The sequence below is a fragment of the Haliotis rubra genome, unplaced genomic scaffold (assembly GCF_003918875.1).
Source record: "Haliotis rubra isolate DU_JTF1 unplaced genomic scaffold, ASM391887v1 Scf407, whole genome shotgun sequence".
In the NCBI taxonomy this organism is placed as follows: Eukaryota; Metazoa; Mollusca; class Gastropoda; order Lepetellida; family Haliotidae; genus Haliotis; species Haliotis rubra.
This window is the reverse complement of record NW_025767088.1, coordinates 294,092-319,869: the sequence shown is the minus strand read 5'-3', so window position 1 is coordinate 319,869 and position 25,778 is coordinate 294,092. Positions and strand designations below refer to the sequence as shown.

The window sequence follows — 25,778 nt, the reverse complement described above, 5'->3', positions numbered from 1 at the left end:
TCAGATTCTTCTAGCAATGGCAAAGTGGGGTTGTTTAGTTTACAGATTCAAATAAGTCAAATGTCAATTTTTAATATCATACGTAATAGACGTCATATTTTTACATGACATGATTAAATATCGAGGTTAAAACCCCACAGAAATGGGATCAATTATGATCAGTCATTATACCATCCAGGCATTAGAAACCTGAAAAAGCCCACACTGCTTTGATACGTTATTACAATCAGACAAGAACTACCGGGGACATTTTCAAATAACGGCATCTGATGGGCATCCACCCTTCCTGTTTAGGGTGAAAAAATTAACCGTAACGGTGATGAGCGAGGCTGATCATCGTTTTCACTATCACAAGCGTCTGGCTCGAACAAATAAGGCCTAGCGACACCAAGCGATTTTGCCAGAATCGTCTATGAAAACAAGTTGTAACTCGGAAGCTAGGTAAAGCAGGTGACAAAATTAAATGACAGTAGATTGTGAGAACATATAGCTTTCATTTTTCACAACAGTTGCCACGATTTCAGGTTTATACAAACCTGTAAACAAGATAATTTACCCCCTGAAATGTACATGAATTCTACATCGGCCCTCATATCGATTCCTCACATGACGTCACGGAGACGCGCCCCTCTGATTGGTTGAAATATCGTTCGCGGGTGAGAATTGTGCACTGTTGTCAAAAAGGTCGACTTAAGTCAATTAAAGATCGAAATGAGTAGTTTTAATGAAGGGGTTTCATTTATAACGATGCCATTTTGTGATTTATGTATCTGTACCCGCTAGAGTATATGTGATCTTTAACGGTTCCTTACTGTCAACTGACAACCACGAGACCATTCGAAAAGGTATGAAACGTTGTTTATCACCGGAAGTACTAAACAACGTAAGGTCTCGTGAAGTGCCATGACCTACTTACGGGAACTAAGCAGCAGCAGCAGCATAACACTGAACTGACCCCACAACGTCAAAAAGTGTGTCACAATTTATTTCACTGATAGGAAATACATTGCTATATCAACAGTAACTATCCAATACCGTGACGTCATCAAGTGCCATATTTCCCCATCGGTGAGTTACTTTCATTTGAAAGATGATCTGAAACAGAAGCATGAGTAAACTTTAGGCGATTCGTACCACTATCCTAGCAATATCAGAGCGGGGACACCTGAAATGAGTGAGTGAAGTTAGTTTTACGCCGTGACGGCGTTAAACAACAACAAAGAAGTAACAATAGTGCGTATGAGGGGTCGTTTTTTCATAATCCCAAACAATTAAAGAGACGCACGGAACTCATAATGTTTTGATGATATGTTTGTTAGTTGAGTGGTTGAGTGAGTGAGTATGGTTTTACGCCGCTTTTCGCAAGATTCCAGCAATATCACGGCCGGGGACACCAGAAATGGACTACACACATTGTACTCATGTTGGGAATCAAACCCGGGTCTTCAGCATTACGAGCGGACGCTTTAACCATTAGGCTATCCTGACGCCCTTGTTAATGTCACGGAGAATGAAACTTCACGTGGTTGGTTGGTTGGTTTGTTGTTTAACGCCGCACAGAAACCACCCAGTGTACAAATACGACTTTTGAGTGACCGAATGTTATTTTACGCCACAGGCAGGATAATTACAGACATACCACAAGGGCTAGAAAATGACCCCAATTCAGTCAACACTGCCCATTATAACACCCGGTCAGTCAAACAGGCGCGTGGCAAGCCAATTTTTTTAGTGTAAGCCGGATAGGTTGCAAAGCTTTAAATATAGATAGTATTGTGGGCTTGCCCGACCTTTTTAGCAACAATCATGTGTAAGCCCGGGCTTTTTTAAATAATGGTAGCTACGACCCTGTCAAATATAGATTTAAAAAATAGTCAGTTATACATAAATAAAATAATAGTACGTGGTGCAGGGTACTTGTTTGGCTCGGTAATTGATCGATTGATTGATAACATTGGTATATTGAATACTCGTACCTTGTATGTTTTTGAGGTTGGTTTTATTGGAACCGTTATCTGTGACCAGTCGGAGAAGTTTGGACTGAGGTATGCTGATCTCCAGACCACAGTCCGCGAGCCGCGGCCATCTTGTAGATACACGGTCATGAAGCCTGGCGAGAAGCCCCATACGTATATCCAGAACCGAACACATCCGTAATGATTGACAGCCGTGAGGGTGGGACTGACAAGTCGTCCGGCTCGTTCAGTCTGGGAAACAAATAATGACATTAATGACGTTTTCACGCAAGTGTACCTGTCGAAACACAGCCATGCAGTGTTTAAACAATTTTTTCCCACAGATTAAAATACGTTAAAGCTGGAATGAGTGAGTGAGTGAGTTTAGTATTACGCCGCTTATATCAATAATCCAGCAATATTACGGCCTAGCTGGGACACCAGAAATGGGCTCAATGTGAAAATCCACCCAGGGTCTTCGGCGTGACGAGCGAACGCTTTAACCACTGGGGTACCCCAATGCCCATGAAGCTGGAAGAGGGTTTGGGTGATCCTGGCTCAGTCAGGCTTGTTAGGCTCATCATCACCTCTTGGTCCTTGCTCCTTTGCATCCCAAACAACTTATTGACTTATCCCAGGAAAATGACAAAAAGTTTTGGAATGTCAAAGCAGAGTGACTGTCATTTCATGCTCCAACGTTGTCTGCATTTGGTCAACCTGGCATGTTTGCAGATTTACTCGAAAACAAATCTGTGATAAATGTTTCAACGCCCACTCAGCAACATTCGGGCTATAGGACACTGACCTGCATATCATCGAGTTTGCAGGAAGTATGCTTTTACGCCGCTTTTAGCAATATTCCAGCAATATTACTACGGGGGACACTAGAAATGGGCTTCACACATTGTACCCATACTTAAGATCTTTGATTTTAATCACCGATTTGTTGTCACAGCAGATTTGAGTTTGGCTTGGATTGGTATTTTGGAAGTTGGCGAATTTAAAAGACAAAATTTTATTATCAATGACAACTTCCTTATCCGTAGATCCTCATATCTCTGTTGCACCCTAAATACCTGTTTTCAATAAGCATATCAACCATTACGTTATCGAATTATGTCCTAAAATTAATTTTGTTTTGCATTTTGAGAAACCAGAATCTGCTTTTTCTTGCCAAATGTTGGTATACCTGATATGGCGATATTCTGCTCATGTAAAACCCACTGTCAAGGCCCTTCTGCTTGTGGTCACGTGACGGCCCAACGACCGGAAATGACTGTCGTCTGCTCCACATAGGTGTGACGTCATTCCCATCCGTAAATCCGCACCAGTCGACATCGAAGTCGCACGTGAAAGCCACTTTGAGATCTGTTGGTTTATTGGCATTTTAATCAATGTTATGAACACAACATGAAACAGTGGGCAGATTACTACAACTTGGGTGTTCAGGACAATCAATAATACGTCATTATGGTATACTGGCGGCCTTATCAACAGCCTTCTTCGTTATGAATTCAGAAACTAAAGGATGGTGGTATAATCGCCTATCATCGCCATGGAAGTGCTAAAGAAAGACTAATATCGGCAGTTACAACGAAACGTTATTTTGTCTGATCCAGAGTCAAACTGAAGTTTCAATAAATATACCTTGTCACAACAGTATATCCCAGTAGCATGTGCAAAACATTCGATCACTTTCCAGATACTTATCAACATTTGAATGCCGTCATTCGTTATCACTTCCGGTATCTAGAGTTGTTTCCCCTGGATAGTAAGCACCTGTCATTGTCCTTTGACACATCAACCAGTCTCACAACAAACATGAGCTCGAGGTGGCGACGGGGACCATAATTGGGGCAAATTAATCATTAACAGAAAAAATTGTTAAACTCCTCCACATGTCACTGTGGCAGCTGTTAAATAATCTCCCATTTCCTTAGTATACCGTTGCCAGGGAGTTGGGACACGCTGACATTTGTCAACCAAGCCAGCGAACCTAACCACCGGATCCTGTTAGTCGCCTCTTACGACAAGCATGGGTTGCTGAAGACCAATTCTAACCCGGATCTTCAGGGGTCCACAGAATGTAAATCTTAAACTTTCTTGTAAGTCTTATTAGGGCTTTACGAAAAATCAGAAACGATTCAGCTTAATAGCAGTTTAGTATTTGGCGTTTGGTTTACCTTTCTTGTGGACGAGATCCACAGACTTAGTCGGGTGCTCACATGGTTTGGGGATAAGCTCTATCATGCTCACACCGACCGTCAGATGGTCCTTGAGAACGCCTATAAACTGGATCTGAATCATAAATAATATACTTAAAGTGTAATGGTGTCAGAAGCACTGCAGCAATATGACAAGTGCGTTTGCTAAAACTTGCCTCTGTTGACCCAGCAATGAATGGGTACCCGGTAGAATAGATGTGACTGACAACGTTCTGGCGCCTCACAGGCAGCATGGGTTAACCGGGGTAATGTCTATTATGTTGTATGCGCTTAGAGCATGCCCATGCGGTGTGAGGTTCATGGCTATAAAAGTATCCAATTACTATTATCATTATCTCAATCTGGCGTTTACACTCACAATCATGTAAATGTGTAAATTATTTTAAGATACCTTGTATTTTATACAAGTATGTACACTATGATCGTAATTGTTTTACTGATCTCTTAAACACATTCAGAGATATCACGAAATATGTTCTTCATATCTCTATGACATTTTGAGATGTCAATAATTCTCGTTGGATATCTTCAATTAATTAAAGATATCTTCAATTATTTACCAATATCTTCAAATCATTATTGACATGTTTAAATAGAATACAAATATCTTTAAACCAACTGGAGATATATTTCATTTCTTAATAAATGTCTACGGCGTGGAGTTCAGTGTTATGTAAGTGATGTTATTATCAATATCCTGCTGCCATGTATTTAATGACCCGGGCCAGACAACATAGTGGTCGATAGTGTTGTAATGTAAAAATGGCATAGCAAAACTCTTTAGAAAATTATAACAAAATCGATCGACCCCAATACGATGGTTACCGTCATGATAAGAATGAACGCTAGCTAGAAAGACAAGGGCGACAGATAGTCTCCAGTTGGCGCCGGAACGGAGGACTCGTGTGGGTTGGTGTGACATATCTGTAAAGATTTTTCGTACATTTATTCATCGCAAACAGGTGTCGTGCCCAAACGACATTGGCGATCTTGGCCTTGACCTGCCCCGCACCGACAAGAGCCAGCCATCTGATTGGCTATAAATAAATATGTCCCATCAGATAGCTGGCTCTTGTCGTTGCGGGGATGATATAGCCCAAGGTCGTCAATGGCGACTCATTATCACAGTTAGGTGCAAGTGTCCCCGACGAAATGGCAATGGTGCCCAAATGTTAATCCCTCCTTTAAAATATGTTGGGGTTTTTCTTATCGGACTTACCACAAATCTATCTTTGCTCTTAACAGACAGCTCAACAGCAGACCACTCGCTTTCACTACCTTGCGAAGTGCCCCACAGGTACCATCTCCCAGTCCTCTTGGTTGTCCTGGCAACCACGTACATATACCCACGTGACTCTGCAGCATTCACGAAGTGAAGAAACTTGAGGCACCAAGAACCCTCTAAAATAAAAAGAATCACTAAATGAGTCAGATTATGTGACGATTTTAGGAGTTTCTAGCAATATCGGCGGCGGCAACAAACTCAGCACCAACGTGGGGAAAGAAACCTGGGGCTTCGACGTCGCGAGAGAAAACGTCTTCCACTAGTCTATCTGCGCGGTTCTGATCTAAAAGGGCATCTCTGACGAAAAGTGTAAGTCAACCGAGCCTGACCATCCATATAGGGCGTATAAATCTCGTGAGGCGCTACTTCCGGTACTAAACTGGTTCCCGGCTCCCTCTGCGCGCGCCAACTTGCGATATGCCAGACGGGGCCCAGCTTACTTCCAGTACAGGATTTCCGGTGACACGCGTATATTCAAGGAGTAGTTCTGGTTCCAAATTGCGCGACCGCCAATATTATTTTAATATGACTTTACTAGACCGGACCAAGTGTACAACCATGCTTGGCTGTCACATCTGTTGGCAGTCCTAATCGTTGGCTAATTCGGGAATGGTTAGATCAGAAATTTGTTATTCCTGCAAGGATTATCGCTTCCTTACTGTCAACTGACAACCACGAGACTATTCGAAAAGGATTGTTGTCAGAGGAAGTATTAAGGTCTCGCGAAGTGTCGTGACCTACGTACGGGCCCTATCCAATTTAGGATCGCCGCCTACAAGTATAACAGTAAAACGGACGTATTTCAGAACAAGGCCTCTAGGGCAAAGCTTATGACTGAATAATGACGAACCAGTGTGTTCTGCTATCGCAAACATCCCCTGCACTGAGAGAATTTACGCCACTTTTAGCAATATTTCAGCATTGTCACGGCGGGGACACCAGATATGGGCTTCACACATTGTATCCATGTGTGGAATCGAAACCGGGCCTTCGGCGTGACTAGCGAACGCTTTAACCACCAGGGTATCCCACCGCCCCACACCACCTGTGTGGGTGGGTGGGTGGGTGGGTGGGTATTTAAAAACAACAACACTTAAATAGAAAAGGAAACAAAACAAAATCAAAGTAAAACAAAAGAAAAAATCGCCTGAAACAACAAACAAACAAAAAGCGACATCAATAACAATAAACACTACAACAACGACCAAAAGCTGCTATCTAACAAAGACCCGTGAAGATCCGGGGTAGAATAGGTCTTCAGCAACCCATGCTTGCCACAAAAGGCGACTATGCTTGTCGTAAGAGGCGACTAACGGGATCGGGTGGTCAGGCTCGCTGACTTGGTTGACACATGTCATCGGTTCCCAATTGCGCCGATCGATGCTCATGCTGTTGATCATGGATATTATTGAGTGCGGCGTAAAACTAAACTCACTTACTCACTCACTCATGCTATCTAACCAAAACAAATTCATAGCAATAACTGGTGAAACCGTTTAGATAACTCATCTCATGTCATATTAAAAAGACGTGCAATGTTAGCTGAACCCAATGGATCAATTGTCTTTGTCGGGAAAGTGACCACATACACCAGGTGGAATTATTGACTTCGGTGGATACGTGAACACAGCTAGTACATAAGCGACTTTAGACCATACTCGCTCTCACTCACTCTCTCTTACCAAGTATTTCAGCACTCTGTAAAATGGCTGTTCCTCCCTGTGGTTCGTAACCGGAATCTAATGACATATAGGACACACTGTCTTCATCACTTTGAACAGTCTGGAAAAAGACAAAGGAATTAATGCATAAAACGCATACATTTCCACATCAGTCTAGGCTGAGTAAGGTTTTATGCCGCCGCAGTCATTACAACCTCAGCAGGGACGAACCTAGGTGTGTGTGTGTGCGTGTGTTTGTGTATTCGTGTGTGTGTGACCCCGACCCCGACCCCGAATTAAATATTCCCTGAAGAGCATTTCCCCGTTACCTTTGGATATGATTTATCCATGATTTATCCATGACTTATCCGCCCCTGCTCAGTAAAAGTCAATCCTCGGTTTGCAAGTGGTCGCTCACGGTCCAAAGAAAGATATCACTCAACTTTTAAATGTTATGACGTCATAAAAACTGGATGACATAATCAGCTTCCGTAATATTGTCCTAGATAATTAATTGTAAACTTTCAATTCTTCAGACTTTTTTCAAGGGAGTCGGGTGTGATGACAGTAAAATGCAATCTATTCATATGGAAAGGTTTTTGTCCGTAGAAAAAAGTCCGAATGATTTTCGCTATTTTATCATATTTACAGCGTTTTCGCAACAATCAGACTGCTGCACACGATCCCAGTAATATCAATTTTTCAGTAACCATAGCAACAACATGGACTCGAAAACATAATTCTGCTAAGGCCCGCTTATCATATTGAACAGTGACATTTTCCTATCATCCCAGACAACACTGTATTGACAAATGTTATGGATAACAACTTCTGTTTCGTGAGTGCGACGTTTCGATACAGATACTTGTACCGTTGTCAGGCAGGAAATAAAAAAGTTGTTATCCATAAAGTTTGTAAATATTGTACTTCCCAACTTCTAAAATGCCGATCAAAGACATTATCGGAAAATACTGACTCATACACACGTGCTTATTGCAAATTATGGTGATTCATTTACTCCTGCTTATCAATTTCATAGTGATTCATACACTCGTTCTTATCATCACAAATTCCTGAGATTCATCATCATCATCATCATCATCATCATCATCACAGTTATATAGTGATTCATACACTCGTGCTTATGATATAGCCGCAAATAATCGTAAAATGGGCTCTGCTTTCAGCAAATATTTCTTAAGATAGTCGTTTGTGCCATACATTAACATTAACTTACGACTATCTTAGCGCTAAGAGAGCTTCGAAAATCTAGGCCAAGGTCACTGTTATCGTCCCGTGGGATGAGGCCTAAAGTGGGGCAAAGTAGACGTGTGTCACCTGGGTGACTAAACGAGCGAGGATATTGTATTGACAGAACAATTCGGGATGAATCAGATTAGAACTGATGGATGAGAGCTAAGGGACGTAACTCTGTTAACCAAAATGCTAATGGTGTTCGAGGCTGCATTGTAACAAAAAGGGGGATAGAGGGTTTAATGGCTTCGTAGAGAAAATCACAAGTTGTTTAAAAGAATGTTTGTTACACTAGCTTCTACACAAATAATCATGACACATCGTAATATATATTCATACATTGAGCAGATGAATCTGGGAATGTTATTTTTCCCTATTAAACCCATTTTGACCAGAGCCATTTCTGAACATTTAAGGGGCAATGGAGTAGCGTAGTGTTTAAAGCATTCGCTCGTTACGCTGAAGTCCCGGTCTACTCCCATTTGTGAGAACTCCCAATTGTGAGACTCCCAGTGAGACAGTGGAGTAGGTAATTAACAAAGAAAACACACCATACTCCCCTGTCTGATAGAATGGATTAACCCTAGCTAATTACTGATTTGCTATGTAACTGAATCTTGTGGAGGTAACTTAATGAAACATTTTGTGTAGGTCTCACAGAATTTAAAAACCTAATTACAGAAACCGAAAACAAGATTTATATTGACCTTAATTATGGCTCTTGTTTTTGTCACATCGTTGACTGCCGCCTCAGGCTCGGGTCCAGCGACCTAAACGCCGATAGGTATAACAGACATTTAATAGACAGTCCATGTTGCTCTTGTCAATATCAGAGTGATAGCTTGTTAGACACACACAACTGTAACTCTCTAATTATGACTACTTAGAGAATAGTTGTATTTGATGTAATCTGTATATATTTATATGTACTTAAAAATATATTTATGCAATAGTCAATATCGATGACGTCACATCCTCCATTTCATTTTGTAAATTATGTTGCATGCTGCTTGTTCACCAATCCCAATGCATTTTCATAAATAATAATAAAATATGTTTAAACCAAAATGACTTTCAAACTTCAGAAATAGTCAATTAAAAGTGTTATCATAATTACATATTCTTCTGAATAAATAAAATATTTAATGAACTATTTCTTCTGTGTAAATAAAATCTTTGATAATCTATTTTATTAATCAACTCATCAATGAACTATGGCTCCTGTGGGTACTCTTCAACAACTGGGCTGATCCCACTTTCATTGTAGGGATGTGGAAACACCACCTATGTACACTGAACCATTAATTAATGTGTCTCACAACTGGGAGTTCTCACAACTGGGAGGACACCGAAGTCCCGGATTCGATTCCCCACATGGGTACAATGTGTGAAGCCCATTTCTGGTGTCCCCCGCCGTGACATTGCTGGAATATTGCTAAAAGCGGCCTAAAAACTAAACTCATGCTGATCATTATGTCATTTATCAATACAGCAATAATATCCACACATCTGTATGGTACGGCCATTTCGTTCCATGCTAATAAGGCTCGTTAATCGCTTCTTCTGGCTCTAAGCTGGTTCCCGGCTCCCTTTGCGCGCGCCAACTTGCAATATGGGAGACGGGGCCCAGCTTACTTCCGGTTTAAGCTTTCCGGTGACAAGCGTATATTCAAGAACCAGTTGTGGTTCCAAATTGCGCGACCGCCAAATATTATTTTACTAGACCAAGTTACAGTACTATGACAAATGTACTTACCGTATAAATCTCCCAGTCAATGTCGTCGTCTTTGCGCTGATAGAATGGACACATGTCGGTGTCCGTTCCCTTGAAAGTACAAATGACACGAGTATCTACAAAATACACAATGTTCCTATGTTAATATACACGTACATTGCATTAAACTACATTTATAACGAACTGACGGATATAACGAGCTTTTTTGCCCTCACCATTTGCTGTATGTTTTGGTCCTAATGCGTACTCCGAACTACGGATATTACGAACTGAAACTAGTGGTCTCATGGAGTTCGTTATAACCGTAGTCTACTGCATCTACACTTTTCCTAACAGCCAAAGACGTGCTCCTCAGCAAATTGGGTCGTATGCTTAACAGGAGCACCATTTAACGTGCATCGTTGTTTTGTGCCGGTTGCTTAAAAATCGAGTGATTGATATTATGAACCATGGGGTGGTGGTGCAATCTGTTGGTTAAAGCGTTTGCACGTCAGGCTGAAGACCTGGGTTCGATTCCTCACATGGGTACAACATGTGAAGCCCATTTCTGGTGTATCCCGCCAAGACATTGCTGGAATATTGCTAAAGGCGGAGTAAAACTAAACTCATTCGTTCAGTCTGGATTCCCTGGGTATGGCGCTTCAGTGATGCGCCAGCGCAGCATACCCAGGGAACCAGGCTGTCGCTCGTTACGCCGTACTTCCGGGTTCAGGTAAAGATATTGGTATCAAGCATGAAGCCCATTTCTGGTGTTGACCGCAATGATATTGCTGGAATATTGCTAAAAGCGGCGTTAAACCATACTGTTACGACTTGGATAGGTTGCATATTTTAACTCACCATGAATCTTGGGGCGTTAATACGAAGTGCCTGCTCGCCCCGATACTAGGTCCGTCAGCACGATGCCGTGCTCATAGGTTTTACCAAAGGGGTGTACTTCGTTACTTCGGGTTTTCATCCCACATTAAGCTGACACGACGTGATCTAACTGGGCAGCGTTCAAAATGGCGTCCAAATCACTACTTAACACTTACTGATTGGCTGTACGACAGCAATGTGGAGAAGGAAGCCCCTTTTAGCGTGGTAATAGCGATCACGGCTGTCGAATTTCAACATGACCATATTAGAAGTGGAGTTGAGTTTCAGCGGCTTCATTGAGCGTCCACAGAAACTGAAAGAGGTGTTCAAGTGAGATGCCAGGAATTATTCAGAAACAATTTTCGCAACACCTTAGACGCATCTATTTACATCCTTTGCTGAATATAGCTTACATGTAGAGATGCATTGTATCTCTAGTATATAGAGTCAGCAGCCCTGAAATCATGTAGATAGCATTTGTAAACATGTGTTTGTTATGTACTCAGGAGTATTCCAGCTACATGTAATCGGCAGCGGTCTATACATAATGGAGACTGGACCAGTCATTCCAGTGATTGACATCATGAGCATTGTTCTCAGCAATCGGGTGAGGTGAGGTGAAATTGGGTTTTACGTCGTGCTTGAGAATATTTGGCTCATATGACGACGTGCATGCGTGTGTATGTGTATGTGCGGCTGCTTGTACTAGCCCAGACTTAAGCTGTATTTATACTGCTAGCCCACTGAGATACCATGCCGCAGTGAAGCATGAATACCCCACTCAGACACATTATACTGACTCCAAGCCGACCAGTCCTTGTTGTACCCATTAATGCCGAGCGCCAGGCAGGGACCAACAAGTACCATATTTTAACGTCTTTTGGTATGACGCGGTCGGGGATCGAACCCGCGACCTTCCGCTCTCCGGGCGGACGCTCTAACCACTACACCACGGAGGCGGTCTCCGCAAACGGGGATACAATGACATGCATGAACCAGGTCAGCGAGCCTGACCACCGGATTCCGCTAGTCGCCCCTGACGATTCTTGACCAAACAAGTTATGTAATATGATCTGTTTAGGCCCGCTAGACGGCGAATGCGTATTATCGATGGTTCCAAAAGGGAGCTAACTCAGCTGGATGAAAATACATTATATTAAAATATTTGATTCAGAATCCTGGCGAATCAATATTAAGACAATATGCAGAGTGACGCCATTCTTTGCAATTACGAAAACAACGGATATAGCTTCAGATTGTAATTATAGTGACCTCCCTTTCTCAGTGTGAATCAGCGACAATATGGTTTAGCCCTTTACAAAATATTACCGAGGTGCCGGCTGACCAATGAGGTTGAAGCGGACTTCGAGCCAGTGGTGACAAAGTCGTAAGGCACGGTTATAGGAAAGGTCAAGGATCAGATGTATTTTCATGGTCGTACCCTTTGGACTCTGAAAATTCAAAGCAAAATCTCACATTAGATTAACAAGTCCAGCAATATCACGGCGTGGGAAAACCAGAGATGGGATTCACACATTGCATACAAGTGGGGAATCGAACCCGGGTGTTCGGCGAGACTAGCGAACGCCTTCACCACTTGGCTAACCTACCGCCAACACATAAGATGTGATGATACGCCTTTGAACCCGAAATAGGTTCATGAATGGAATTCCGAGTGGAATCCGAGAATAGGTCCCCAGAACCCCGAATTAGAGAAGGGTGGTCGCAATGCGTGACCTTGGTGGACAGAACCGAGGACAAATATATATTTTTCCGGTTTAAGGAGCTAATAAATTCCCACCCGCAAAACAAAACAAAAACAGAACAACTCCCCACCTAAAACCCCAATAATAAAATAAATACCCCCCAAAACAAAACAAAAAGAAAACAATAAAAACAACATAAAAACAAATAAAAAACCCCAAAACAAAACAACAACAAAACTAAACAAACAAAACATAAACATAAACAAAAACAAACCAAACCAAAACCAACCAGAAGAAAGAAAGAAAAGCGATACGTTTTATCTTTTTCCATTGGAGTAGATAAAAAATCGGTTCACAGTGAAGCCGGTGAATGAAGTTCACAGACGTTAAGATTAAGTTGAGGACCCGTAGTAACAGACGGCACAAGTTCATGGCTAGATTGATATCTATGAAGTTTCATCAAGACATTTTTAACTGTCAGAGTTATACCTGGGAAACAAATTTAAACTTATTTTGAAATCCACTTGTCATAGAAGTGGTCGAAAACAAAACCCAAACACATTTTAGACATACCTTAGGTGAGGTGAGGTGAAATTGGGTTTAACGTCGTGCTTGAGAATATTTCGCTCATATGACGACATGCATGCGTGTGTATGTGTATGTGCAGCTGCTTGCACTAGCCCAGACTTAAGCTGGTTTTATAGTGCTAGCCCACTGAGATACCATACCGCAGTGAAGCATGAATACCTCACTCAGACACATTATACTGACTCCGAGCCGACCAGTCCTTGTTGTACCCATTAATGCCGAGCGCCAGGCAGGGACCAACAAGTACCATATTTTAACGTCTTTTGGTATGACGCGGTCGGGGATCGAACCCGCGACCTTCCGCTCTCTGGGGGGACGCTCTAAACACTAGACCACCGGGGCGGTCAGACATACCTTAAAAGTTGTTTCAGGAAAATGGGATGAAACCTTGAAACACAAAAATACTTGAAAAACGTTACCTTGACAACCCACACTGCCGTTGTATGTTTGTGTTGGCGTGGCGACTTGATAAGCCTGGATCCTCCAAACGGCAAGTGGAAGATATGGCTTTCCTCTATTGAAATACAAAATGATCTCATCCAAACACTTTCCATAAGCATACGAAATATCTACCAAATCTAACGATTAAGACTACATCACAAGCATGTTTGTTTTAAACAACATATTCATTTAATCATGATACCTGTGTTGATGTAAATGTGACCATGTCCTGCACCGTTACAAACAAGAACAGAACATACTTGTTCCAAACAATTTTTTGAAAGGGAAAGTCAATTTTTCGCCTCAACACATACTTGTTGTGCTTGTACATTAAAGGCACTATATCACAATTTCTCTCGATAATACTGACTATCAACCATCAGGGAAGATACCATATAATTTATTCAACAACTAGAACAAAAAATACTATTTAGATTATTAACATTAAATTAAAAAGTTCGAATGAATTCATGCAACGTTGCATTAAATCGACTCGCTCGTGCCCTCCACCGGCCGAACATCAAGCGAATCCCTAAGAGTTATATCCCTTGGACCGCTCTTTACGAATATCCTATCCGCAGTTTGTGATTGAAACCAGTTCGGCAAACACCGACCACACTGCGTGCAACAGTTTTCGATTGTTTACATTCCATATATGGCAAGTGTTCTCGGTTTGGAAGCTGTTCGCCTCGAAGTTTCAATTATCGATTTCAGGCAAGTAGTAAGGGATACTTTTTTTGCATCGATAGGAAGCTTAAGTGAGTTACATATGCCCCAATATATATAATATAGGCCATAATGTTGTCGAAAATGAGTGACATTGTGCCATAATTCCAGAGATTTATTACTTTAAAGGCCTAAAATCTTGTGTATGTAATCAATTAGTATGCAGTATTTAAGAAGAATACGATACTGGTTCATCAATGCTATTTTGTTCTATAAAAATAACGTAAGTCGTTGCACTTTGGACGGCCTCACCTTCTGAGTGGCGTGAGTTGATATTCTGACAACGAGAGCCCACGAGACCATCCGGACAATGACACTGACAGGACTTCAGAAGGAAGCCCCCGTTTTCACACTTCGGGGCATTGGTGCATTTGGCTTAAATAAAGGTGTTGAAATATAAATGTCCTTCAATCATTTTCATTTGGAAACTCCATGACATCATAATGACGTCATATGTGCTACCCTGAAACTGAATCCTCTTGAAGTGTGAAAACACCCCAACTAAATCGAAATTGCTTTAATAAATATGCATTCAATTGATTAATATTTATTATTTATTTAATACCAATTTTATACAAAGGGAATGACAGGGCATATTTTAAAAAACTTCATACACAGAAGATCCGAAAGACTTCCGAGATCCAATGCCATTCAATAAATATTTTCAACCAATCACATTGCGGCACACATTCCAAAACATATTCAAATTTGACATTTATAACCGTTGAAATGTACACTGCAGGGAGTGCATTCGGATTTTTTGGTGGTAATTGGTTACCAATCGCCACCTTACTCACCTGCACATCTGTAAGCTTGGTTGACCTCCTGAATGTCATAGAAGCTCAGCCTCTGTCTCTGACCCATGAGAAAGGTCAACATCTTGATTTTAGGGGAAATCGTTTTATTCCCATTTTTGCTGAAATACTGAATATTAATTCCAGTTTTAACGAATAAGCAGTGTCTCTCCGTGGTAGAAGTTCAGTGAGTGAGTGGATATTAGACGTTGTTCATTTGTCACGAACGAGGACATGGGTTTATGTACCCTCTATGTTTGTTTATGTTCAATGAGCCCGAAGGGCGAGGGGAACATAAACAATCAGAGGGTACATCAACCCATGTCCTTCTTGTGACCAGTTAACAACGTATTTATCAATTAACTCAATGTTAATTTTGAACTGTTTGAAATTCGGGTATCGGATCATAATTAGGAGTACCAGAGTTAGGCAATTAGCCAATACTAGATTTTCGGATGACACAGAATCTAGCAGACAAGAAAAATAATAATTTAGAGTTCTCCCTTCCATCGATTTGCATTCGCAAAACATCGGTAATTTCCGTACAACATACGTGACTCAATTATTTGAGATAAAGAATTACTAACAAGAAGTACCAAATGACTTCCCAGCGGGTAACATAGAAAATGTTATTCGCTTGTAAGCGGGGTACATTAAAAATAATAGAAGAGCGCTCAGCCAATCGGACAACGACATTTATGTGAGGTAGGATATAATTTGGTTTAACGCTGCTTTGAACAGTATTCTAATCTGACGTACAAAAGAAAGTACACACCCGGTGCTTTTGAAATACTTTCCAAAAAGCGACGTAAATGTTTTGAAAAGAGTTTTTACAATGATATATAAGTCACAGACTTTCCTAATATGTTGCCAAAACAACCACAGATATCGTGTCCAATTGCGAAGTTGCCAGTCAAAATCACAACACTTTTCAAATAATCCCAAAACACCAGGTGTGTACTTTCTTTTGTACGTCAGTTTAGTTATATCACGGCGTGTCAGGTTAATCTGGGAGGAAAGCCCGAAGTAATGCAGGTCGGAGACACTTTCCACTTTGTCACCCAGGAGTATGGTCATGGCGCTGACAAATTAAGGAATACAACAGAAGCGAATCGGGATTCGAACCCACAATCTGACAGAAACATCACTACGGGTTTCCTCTCACGTCAAACTGACACAACGTGATTTAACGGGAATACCGTTAAAAGCGGCGTTAAACACAAGTCAGTGTAAGGAAGATGAAAAAGACCGACATGTTTGGCAATGTTCAATATTTCAAAGATTTCCGTAGCTTTGAAATTTTACGTTTGCAGTGGGCCAAACAATATATAAAAGAGAACCCGACCAGATCGTACCTTCTTTACACTGGCTAAAGTGCATTTGGGGCCACAAGGACCACATGCACAAAATGATCTTAGCTCTTTGACCATCTTTAGACCATGTTACGGCCGTCGTCACCCTATGATGGCATCGTGCAAGTATATCGTTGTTTGATTGGCATTCTTGAAGTTAGTGAGTAAACAACGGCATACGACTTAAAATGAAACTTGATAGTCTGTCTCACAGTCCCCAGAACGCATTATTTTCATTTCTTCCCAGCCCTTTCTGCAATGCTAAAGCCCTAAATGAAGCAAGTCTAGATTTCCTCATTTTGAATCTCCCATCTCACTGGGCTCCCTTTCAATGTACAAGGAATTATTTGTTGCTATTAAAAGTATATACATGTACAAGTGTATATTTATTCGTTTTTATTATAATAATATATGTATTCAGAGACCAAACGTTAGTCTAGGAACTTGATAACTATAAGAATCAACATCGAAACGTAGTGTATGCAACCGGAAGTTGTTATCCACAAGTCGTCAGCCTCGTTGTCGGCATGTCACTGTTACCTTCGTGCCGTAGTGCATGATGGAGCCGAGGTCGTAGCTGGCCCTGTTTGCCAGACCACGGATAATCACGAAGTTCTTCATTTTTCCGTCCTTGATATTCTCTTCAATGACCTTCACGTGCTCACGGCGGTCAGATCTGGCTTGCTCGTGAAAGAAGCCAATGGCGTGGCCGATTTCGTGAATAATCGTTCCCCTCTGGAGCAAGGAGAAAGGCGGTCTCGATCAACAAAACAAAGTATAAATACTGCAACGTGGGTCAATGAGCATACATATAACAGATCAAAGGATAAAATTCAAGAAAATGAACGAATGCATGTGTTTGTTTTGTTTGTCTGTTGTTTAATGCCGCAGTCGGCAATATTCCAGCTATATGGCGGCGGTCCGTAAATAATCGAGTCTGGACCAGACAGTCCAGTGATTGACGTCATGAGCATCGCTCTACGCAGATGGGATACGATGACATGTGTCAATCAAGTCAGCGAGCCTGACCACTCGATCCCGTTAATTGCCTCTGACGACAAGCATGGGTTGGAAAAGACCAGTTTTAACCCGGAATGCATGAGGAGCATGTATGTCGCTGAGAATGAATTTAAAATATGCGAATGAAGGAATATAACAATAAATATAAAAAATGGAAAGTATGAGACAATATTGAAACGAGTAGATGAATGACCGTAAATATGATAAAAAGATTGAATATGAATAAATAAGAATGAGTGAGCGAGTTTGGTTTTACGCAGCTTTTAGCAATATTCCAGCATTATCACGGCTGGGGACACTAGAAATGGCCTTCACACATTGTACCCATATGGGGAATCGAACCCGGTTCTTCGGCTACCCCACCGCCCCAAATAAGAATGAACGAAAATGAGAATGAATGTGAGAGTGAAAGAATAGATAGTGAGGATACATGTGAGGATGAATGTCTGATAATGTGTGAATTGACTAAAAGGCATGAGAAGAAAGGAGTGAGTGAGTGAGTTTAGTTTTTACGCCGCTTTTATCAATACTCCAGCAATATCACGGCGCAGGACACAGGAAATGGACTTCACACATTGTACCCATGTGGGGAATCGAACCCGGATCTTTGACGTGACGAGGGAACGCTTTAATGAGAAGAAAGGACTGAATGAGAATGTTTATAGTTGATTATCAGAAATGTGTAAAACTATTTAGAGATAATTCTCTGATATTCAACTCCTGTACTCACGCGCATGCAGTATTTCTCGTTGAGGTAGACGTTGAGCACGCCGTAGGTGTAGCCAACTGGAGACGCACACCTGACAACAAAGAGGAGTGGGGCATTTGCAGAAATGAGGAACTGTGAGGAGTACGAGAAGTATTCAGAGGAGATGGTATGAGGAAGGTCATGGACGGCAGAATTCTCACAATTACCTAATCATGTTAATAACGCTGATTAGAACAGTTTTTCTCAGTTATGACAGGGTTTGTTCGTTCAGTGTTGGATGAACACCGGAGTGATGCATATCTCAGATGGTGAAAACCGTTGATACATCTGACAAACACAACCAGGTCAAACCTGGAACCTGTTGAACTCGCTGTCATAGGTTCCTGGCGTGCCCAAGGGACGCAACTCTGCATAGCGAATTGCAGTCACTCAGACAACTGCACAATAATTTTGACTCTCAAATATTTCGATTGTAATTAAGGCATTTTGGAAAACATACCTAAAAGTTGGTCGTATGTTAACATGTCGCACTATAGTAACAATATTTTAAGAAATATTTAATGTTTTTACACAGTTGTGATATTAATGAACACTTATCATCAACGCAAAATGACCCGCAAAGACTCGGATTAGAATTGATCTTCAGTAACCCATGGTTGTCGTAAAAGGCGACTAACGGGATCTGGTGGTCAGGCTCACTGACTTGGTTGACACATGTCATCGTATCCCAACTGCGTAGATCGATGCTCATGCTGCTGGTCACTGGATTGTCTGGTCCAGACTCGAATATTTATAGCATTAATAATAACACTGTATCGTGATTATTTGTGTAGAAGGCTTGTGTAACACAACATTCTTTTAAACAATTTGTAAATTTCTCTACAAAGCCATTATTTACAGACCGCCGCCATCAAGCTTGAATATTGCTGACAGCGGCGTAAAACTGAACTCACTCACTCATTCATCATCAATGAGCAGCATTATGAATCTTATACACCCAAGGGTCGACTCAAAGCAGCATAACGTCTTACACACTCAAGGGACGCAACTCTAGAAAACGAAATGCAGTTTTACGCCGCCTTTAGCAATATTCCAGCAATATCTGGACACCACACATTGTACCCATGTGGGAAATCGAACCCGGTCTTCAGCGTAACGGCCGAACGCTTTAACCACTTGGCTACCCCCATCCCCCTTACCCTCATCTGAAGCCACGAGTCCTATAAATAGTTTCCCCAAATAGGAACCCATTTAACTCACAAAAAGGAGTAACATCTCAACTACGTCATATAATATGACAAGACTAGGAATTTATTGACTCATACTGCAAATTTCATAAGTTCAGCTGAAGGCTTGTAGACCTGTTAACATGAACCCGAAACATAAGAAATTCACATTTTTTCTACAACATCGTATTTCAAAACACTACCCCTGGTTGCAGCAAGTAAAGGGTACTTTAAATTTGTACGCGGTCATCATGAAAGGTCAGCTTGGACGTACCCTTTCCCAGTTCCAAATATGATTATAGCCCTGTGGCGGACCTTAGCCTGGCGATGCTCTTTTGACCCACGTTTCACGAACTTGAGACATGTGTGTTTCTCCCAATGGTGGATTGCCCGAAACACCGATCTGTAAGACCATGATCGCTCTGGAACATACATTGACATCGTTGTAATAATTCATAGATTTTTTATTCGTCATCCACGGTCTTGTGACAATCTACGACAGGACGGCATGCATGACGTCAACGTGGCTTGGGTGACGTCAACGTGGCTTGGGTGACGTCAATTGCGTATTACGTCACAGCCAATTCACTTTAAATTGGAAAGTGAGTATCAAGTTTGAATTTCAATTTGTAGTCAAATATTCACAAGCCTTTACGTATGGCAGATGCCTTTAATGCACAAATGGCACTGTTTGTTCTATTGCATTTTCTTAAATCATTTGAACCCTAGCCCTCGAGTGAGGGGCCACTAGTTTCAGAATCACTGCAATTGTCTTGAAGAACCAATGTACAGCAATTCATACCGAAACTAGTATTGATACATGCCAGGGCTTTGCTGTATAAATTCAAACAAACGCGTGCCTATTTTTTATATTATGATTCAATATATACAAAATGTAATTCAGTACTTGTGCTTCGGAGTGAATTTGACATGTAAAGAAACTCACTGAATTGTCTTTTTCCCTTAGCAAAATTCCAAAGCACAATCCCATTGGGCCACAGCATGTAGTCACGACTTAGGATTTTCCTCTTTGCCTGAAGTATATTGAAAAAAGGCACATGAATATTTAGCATCCTTATGCTCCTGCACTGAATGGGTACCCGGTGGGATGCTAACGTGACTGTTAACCTTCGTTGGTCTCGCTTTGGTTATCACTCATTTTAAAGGGGCTGAGAATGGAAATCGAATGCACACTGATCTAGCATGATAATGCAGCACTTTGAGCAAGCCAGCTAGATTCACCGACGGGCTCAAATGAATATCACCCCTTATTATCAGTCTCTTTCATGATACAATACATATATGATGTAGTTGGGATAGAGTTTGCTTGCCCGAAATCTCAAAATCTAAAAAGGGTTCTGGAAATGAAACCGTATGGCGGTGGGGTGGGATGGGTGGTGTGTGTAGGGTTTTGTTTGTTGATTTACGCCACACTCAGCAATATTCCAGCTAAACAGCGGCGGTCCGTAAATAATCGAGTCTGGATCAAACAATCCAGTGATCAACAGCATGAGCATATATCTACGCAACTGGGGTACGATGACATGTGTCAACCAAGTCAGCGAGCCTGACCACCCGATCCCGTTAGTCGCCTCTTACGACAAGCCTGGGTTACTGAAGATCAATTCTAGCCCGGATTTTCACGGGTTTGTGTGTAGGGGATAGAGTAAGTTAGTCAATCAATTTTAGTAGTAACATTCATTATTTTGTTGCAAACACAACACACGACGGACTATCACAAAATACACAATAATCAGTGTGACTGATTGTAGTGTACATGGGTCAGTTTGACCAGGCTCTGGTTTGGTTGCTCATACTCATGATTAAATTGGAATACTACTGCGTTAAACATTCACCCGCCATATAGTCAGGCTTGAGGAGTCGATTGGCTATTAAAGGCACTATATCACACCACACTTCTCTAAAATTAAATAATGTATTTCTCTCAATAATACTAACTATCAGCCCTCGGGGAAGCTACCATATAATTGATTCCAAACAAAATTACGTATTTACATTACAATATCAAATTAAAAAGTTCGAATGAATTAATGCAACGTTGCATTAAATCAACTCTCGCGCCCTCTACCGGCCAAACATTGTTTCAAACGAACGCCATAGAGTTATGTCCCCTGGAGCACTCTTTACGAATATCCTACGCACAACTTGTGATTGAAAAACCAGTTCGGCAAACTCCGACAACGCCGCGTGCGACAGTTTTCGATGCACGGAGCAATTTTGGTTTACATTCCACATCATTCGTGACCAACTCGTGTTATTCGGGACAAGCCGAATAGCATTCGTGACCAACTCGTGTTATTCCGGGACAAGCCGAATAGCGAGTCTTCTTGGAGGTTACGGAAAGGGGCGAGTGGTGACGAATGATTCCACATATGGCATGTGTTCTCTGTTTGGAAGCCATTCGCCTCGAAGTTTTAATTATCAATTTCAGGCAAGTCGTAAAGGACAATAAGTCTTATATTGCACCAATAGGAAGCTACAATGAGTGCAAATGCCCCAATATATTTAATATAGACCAAAGTATTGTCGAAAATGTGTGACATTGTGCCTTTTAATATAACAAAAAAGTTTCGGAAATGCGGATATTCCAGTAACAATGGAAAAGTGAGAATATTGTAATTCAGCACCCTGAACATTTCGATCGAGGGTGGCCTGGCCAGTGACTTGAAAGCTGGAATGTCATCGTATCTTAACTGCATGGAATGATGTTCAACAGTCACTGGAACTTTTGGTCCCGACACGATTATTTCAAAAGCCGTCTTATAGCTTAATATTGCCGAGTTTCCCGTTAACCAAACCACAAATTATCAAATAACTACAATCATTCTTAACACGACAAACAAAATCGCTGGGCAGAAGCTGGTACCTTGTTGTCTTCAAGGTACTGTTCCTTCTGTTCAGGAGTAAGAATGAGATCACCGTCGACGGTGTTCCTCACAGGATGGTGTAGGTTCTCATCTTCAGGTTCCTGGCTCAGGAGATCGTACAGGAAGGACTGCAATGAAAGATGAAACGAGTGAGTGAGTGAGTGAGGTTTAAATTTGTATGTTATATCTGTGTATATCAGCTTATAATGAATGACAGAAGCTTTATATGAGATAGGTGTAATGAGGTTATTGCGTGTCCGGCTTGGTATTGACACATTACGATCGGGATATGAGATTCGAACCCGCGGTAAGCAGTCCCTGGCTCACCCTTAACTTTCCATCTCTAAGAATTAGTTGGGGGTTTCCAGTTTGTGTGTATCGACAGAAAAAATTTAGTATTATGCCAGACATATATGAAGCTATATATGTCAACTAAGGTTTGCGGTCATATGCGGTGTGATGTTTTTAGAATTATTTTGAGAGTGATAAAGTATAGTGAATAGATACTATCCTATTTTGATTTGGCGTCGTAAATATCACATACATGTATCAGGAAATATCAACAGTGATCAAATTTCAATTTTTAATCATTAAAAATTATCGTTTGCCTCGTAATAGCCACTGTCAGCGCTACGATCGAGTGATGGAATCCAGCCAAGTTCGACAAGGGTGGAAACTGGAATTGTATGGCCTAATATAAGGATCACTGAAATTTTATGTAAAAAAACCATAACATTTACGGAACAAATTCTGAAAATAGACCACTCTCTGGATCCGCAAACGGTGTGTCAGAATCTTTGCTTCATGTGAACAAATAGCCAGTCCTTAGATGGATACTTGTGTCGTGATGGGACCTGACACGTTCAGCTTTTCCGTGAATAGGAAGTATTTGATGGCAATACTTACCTGATACATCTTTCCATCTTCCACATCGACAAATCTGCCGAAATGTCGTGCCACGTCCACCGTCTGGCAACTCTGAAAAGAGCATGTAATGGTACGACATCTTGTGGTGCGATGGAAGATGGTATTGTCTAGAATATATAACTTCAGCGCAAGAGAATATCTCTACTATCAGCTGAAACGGATTCCAATTCCATATTTGTATATTCACGGGTTGTGGAAAAACGTAATGTATGGGAAAAGTGATGCTTTGACGCTGTCAGCATATATGTAAGCGAATGCAGTGAACGGTATAACGTGGGAGGGTGGCCAACGTGACGCACGTTCACAGCAGTGACACCAACGGTGTCAAACCAGGGATCATAGATCGTTCTGTCAAACCAGGGATCATAGATCGTTCTGTCAAACCAGGGATCATAGAACGTTCTGTCAAACCAGGGATCATAGATCGTTCTGTCAAACCAGGGATCATAGATCGTTCTGTCAAACCAGGGATCATCTGTCAAAAAGGGATCATAGATCGTTCTGTCAAACCAGGGATCATAGATCGTTCTGTCAAACCAGGGATCATAGATCGTTCTGTCAAACCAGGGATCAGGGATCATAGATCGTTCTGTCAAACCAGGGGGATCAAACCAGATCGAGATCTCTGTCAAACCAAACCAGGGATCATAGATCGTTCTGTCAAACCAGGGATCATAGATCGTTCTGTCAAACCAGGGATCATAGATCGTTCTGTCAAACCAGGGATCATAGATCGTTCTGTCAAACCAGGGATCATAGATCGTTCTGTCAAACCAGGGATCATGTCAAACCAGGGATCATAGAACGTTCTGTCAAACCAGGGATCATAGATCGTTCTGTCAAACCAGGGATCATAGATCGTTCTGTCAAACCAGGGATCATAGATCGTTCTGTCAAACCAGGGATCATAGATCGCTCCTGTCAAACCAGGGATCACAGATCACCCTGAGAAATAAAGTAAATTTATCTGCTGTGACAAACCAATGAGTCCCAGGTAATTCAGGTATGATCCAGTTAAAGGGAAAGTCCCGAGTAAATTCGAATGCACATATTTAATATATTTGAGTGTATTAAGAGTGAATTTACCTAAAGTTTAGCACAGATTCCCTAAGTCATGAAACTGGCGATATTTCAATCAAAGATTCAGTTTAATCAGTTAAATGTCTCTATTTAGTACTTGTGTACTTACATTCGGGAGCATAATGACAGTCAGTACTTGCAGAAAACTGAGCTTTAAGCCGAAACTTGATCCACTCATCCTGTCGTCTTGCTTTGTCAGAATTATACGTCGGCACTCTTCAGTGATCTCAGTGATCTGATCTAAGTCACTGTGGCATGTTATGTAAGAATTGTCTGGATGGATAGCACTCTCGCCTCGAAAAGCATGCTCCAAGGCTGGTGTTTCACAAAACATGAATCATATATAATCATTGTGCGAGGATTGTTGGTAGCATGTTTCACGTTGGAGAAGTCTCATTGAGGTTAGAAGGGTAGATGAATTTCAATGTAAGCTGTCGATCCTCATAGGATTCAAATCACTGAGACATTAGTCTTTTTACATTCACAACGATGGTACTGCTCTATGTGAGCTTGATAAAGATTATTTTTTTGTAGAGATATAACATCAGATATTTATTATAATCAAATTTCTGTGTCAAACCTGTCCCCTGTTAAATAATGGACCGACCTTTTTCCCCCAGGCGCAATTTCAAGCACGCGTAGAAATATATTTATGCTCGTGCTTCAAGTGTTTCGCTTATTAAGATTATCAGAAAGATTGCGTGTGCTTCGCTTGTGAATGTACTTATGCATGGCTACGGTGGCGGAGAGGGGACATCTCTTTCTCGCATTCTATTTCGGCCTTCAGTGTGATGTGATGTGATGTGATGTGATGTGATGTGATGTGATGTGATGTGATGTGATGTGATGTGATGTGATGTGATGTGATGTGATGTGATGTGATGTGATGTGATGTGATGTGATGTGATGTGATGTGATGTGATGTGATGTGAGGTGTGGTGTGGTGAGGTGAGGTGAGGTGAGGTGAGGTGAGGTGAGGTGAGGTGAGGTGAGGTGAGGTGAGGTGAGGTGAGTTGAGGTGAGTTGAGTTGAGTTGAGTGAGGTGAGTTGAGTTGAGTGTTGAGTTGGTGAGGTGAGTTGAGTTGAGTTATGGTTTTACGCCGCTTTTAGCAATATTCCAGCAACATCACGTCGGGGGACACCAGAAATGGGCTTCACACATTGTACCCATGTGGGGAATCGAACCCGGGTCTTCGGCGTGACGAGCGAACACTTTAACCACTAGGCTACCCCACCGCCCCCTGAGGTGAGGTGAGGTGGTGAAATTGAGTTTAACGTCATACTTAAGAATATTGGGCTCATATGACGACGTGCATGCATGCAGTTAAGCATGAATACCCCACTCAGA

The 25,778-nt window shown here is 41.5% G+C and overlaps 2 protein-coding genes across 2 annotated transcripts; both read right to left on the bottom strand.

Moving 5' to 3' along the window:
* Positions 1 to 966: 966 nt before the first annotated feature.
* On the bottom strand, positions 967 to 7,227 carry LOC124287836 (MAM and LDL-receptor class A domain-containing protein 1-like). Its single transcript, XM_046724299.1, has 6 exons — positions 7,148 to 7,227; positions 5,400 to 5,581; positions 4,139 to 4,253; positions 3,145 to 3,323; positions 1,977 to 2,207; positions 967 to 1,095 (listed from the first exon to the last, which is right to left on the bottom strand). Exons 1-6 carry the CDS (start codon positions 7,212 to 7,214, stop codon positions 1,015 to 1,017), a joined length of 855 nt encoding a protein of 284 aa, XP_046580255.1. The 5' UTR covers positions 7,215 to 7,227; the 3' UTR covers positions 967 to 1,014.
* A 9,863-nt stretch (positions 7,228 to 17,090) lies between these two features.
* LOC124287861 (blastula protease 10-like) lies at positions 17,091 to 24,647 on the bottom strand. The gene is made up of 7 exons (XM_046724348.1): positions 24,540 to 24,647; positions 23,330 to 23,401; positions 22,423 to 22,551; positions 20,482 to 20,569; positions 19,810 to 19,957; positions 18,331 to 18,400; positions 17,091 to 17,315 (listed from the first exon to the last, which is right to left on the bottom strand). Exons 1-7 carry the CDS (start codon positions 24,606 to 24,608, stop codon positions 17,091 to 17,093), a joined length of 801 nt encoding a protein of 266 aa, XP_046580304.1. The 5' UTR covers positions 24,609 to 24,647.
* Between the last annotated feature and the right edge of the window lie 1,131 nt (positions 24,648 to 25,778).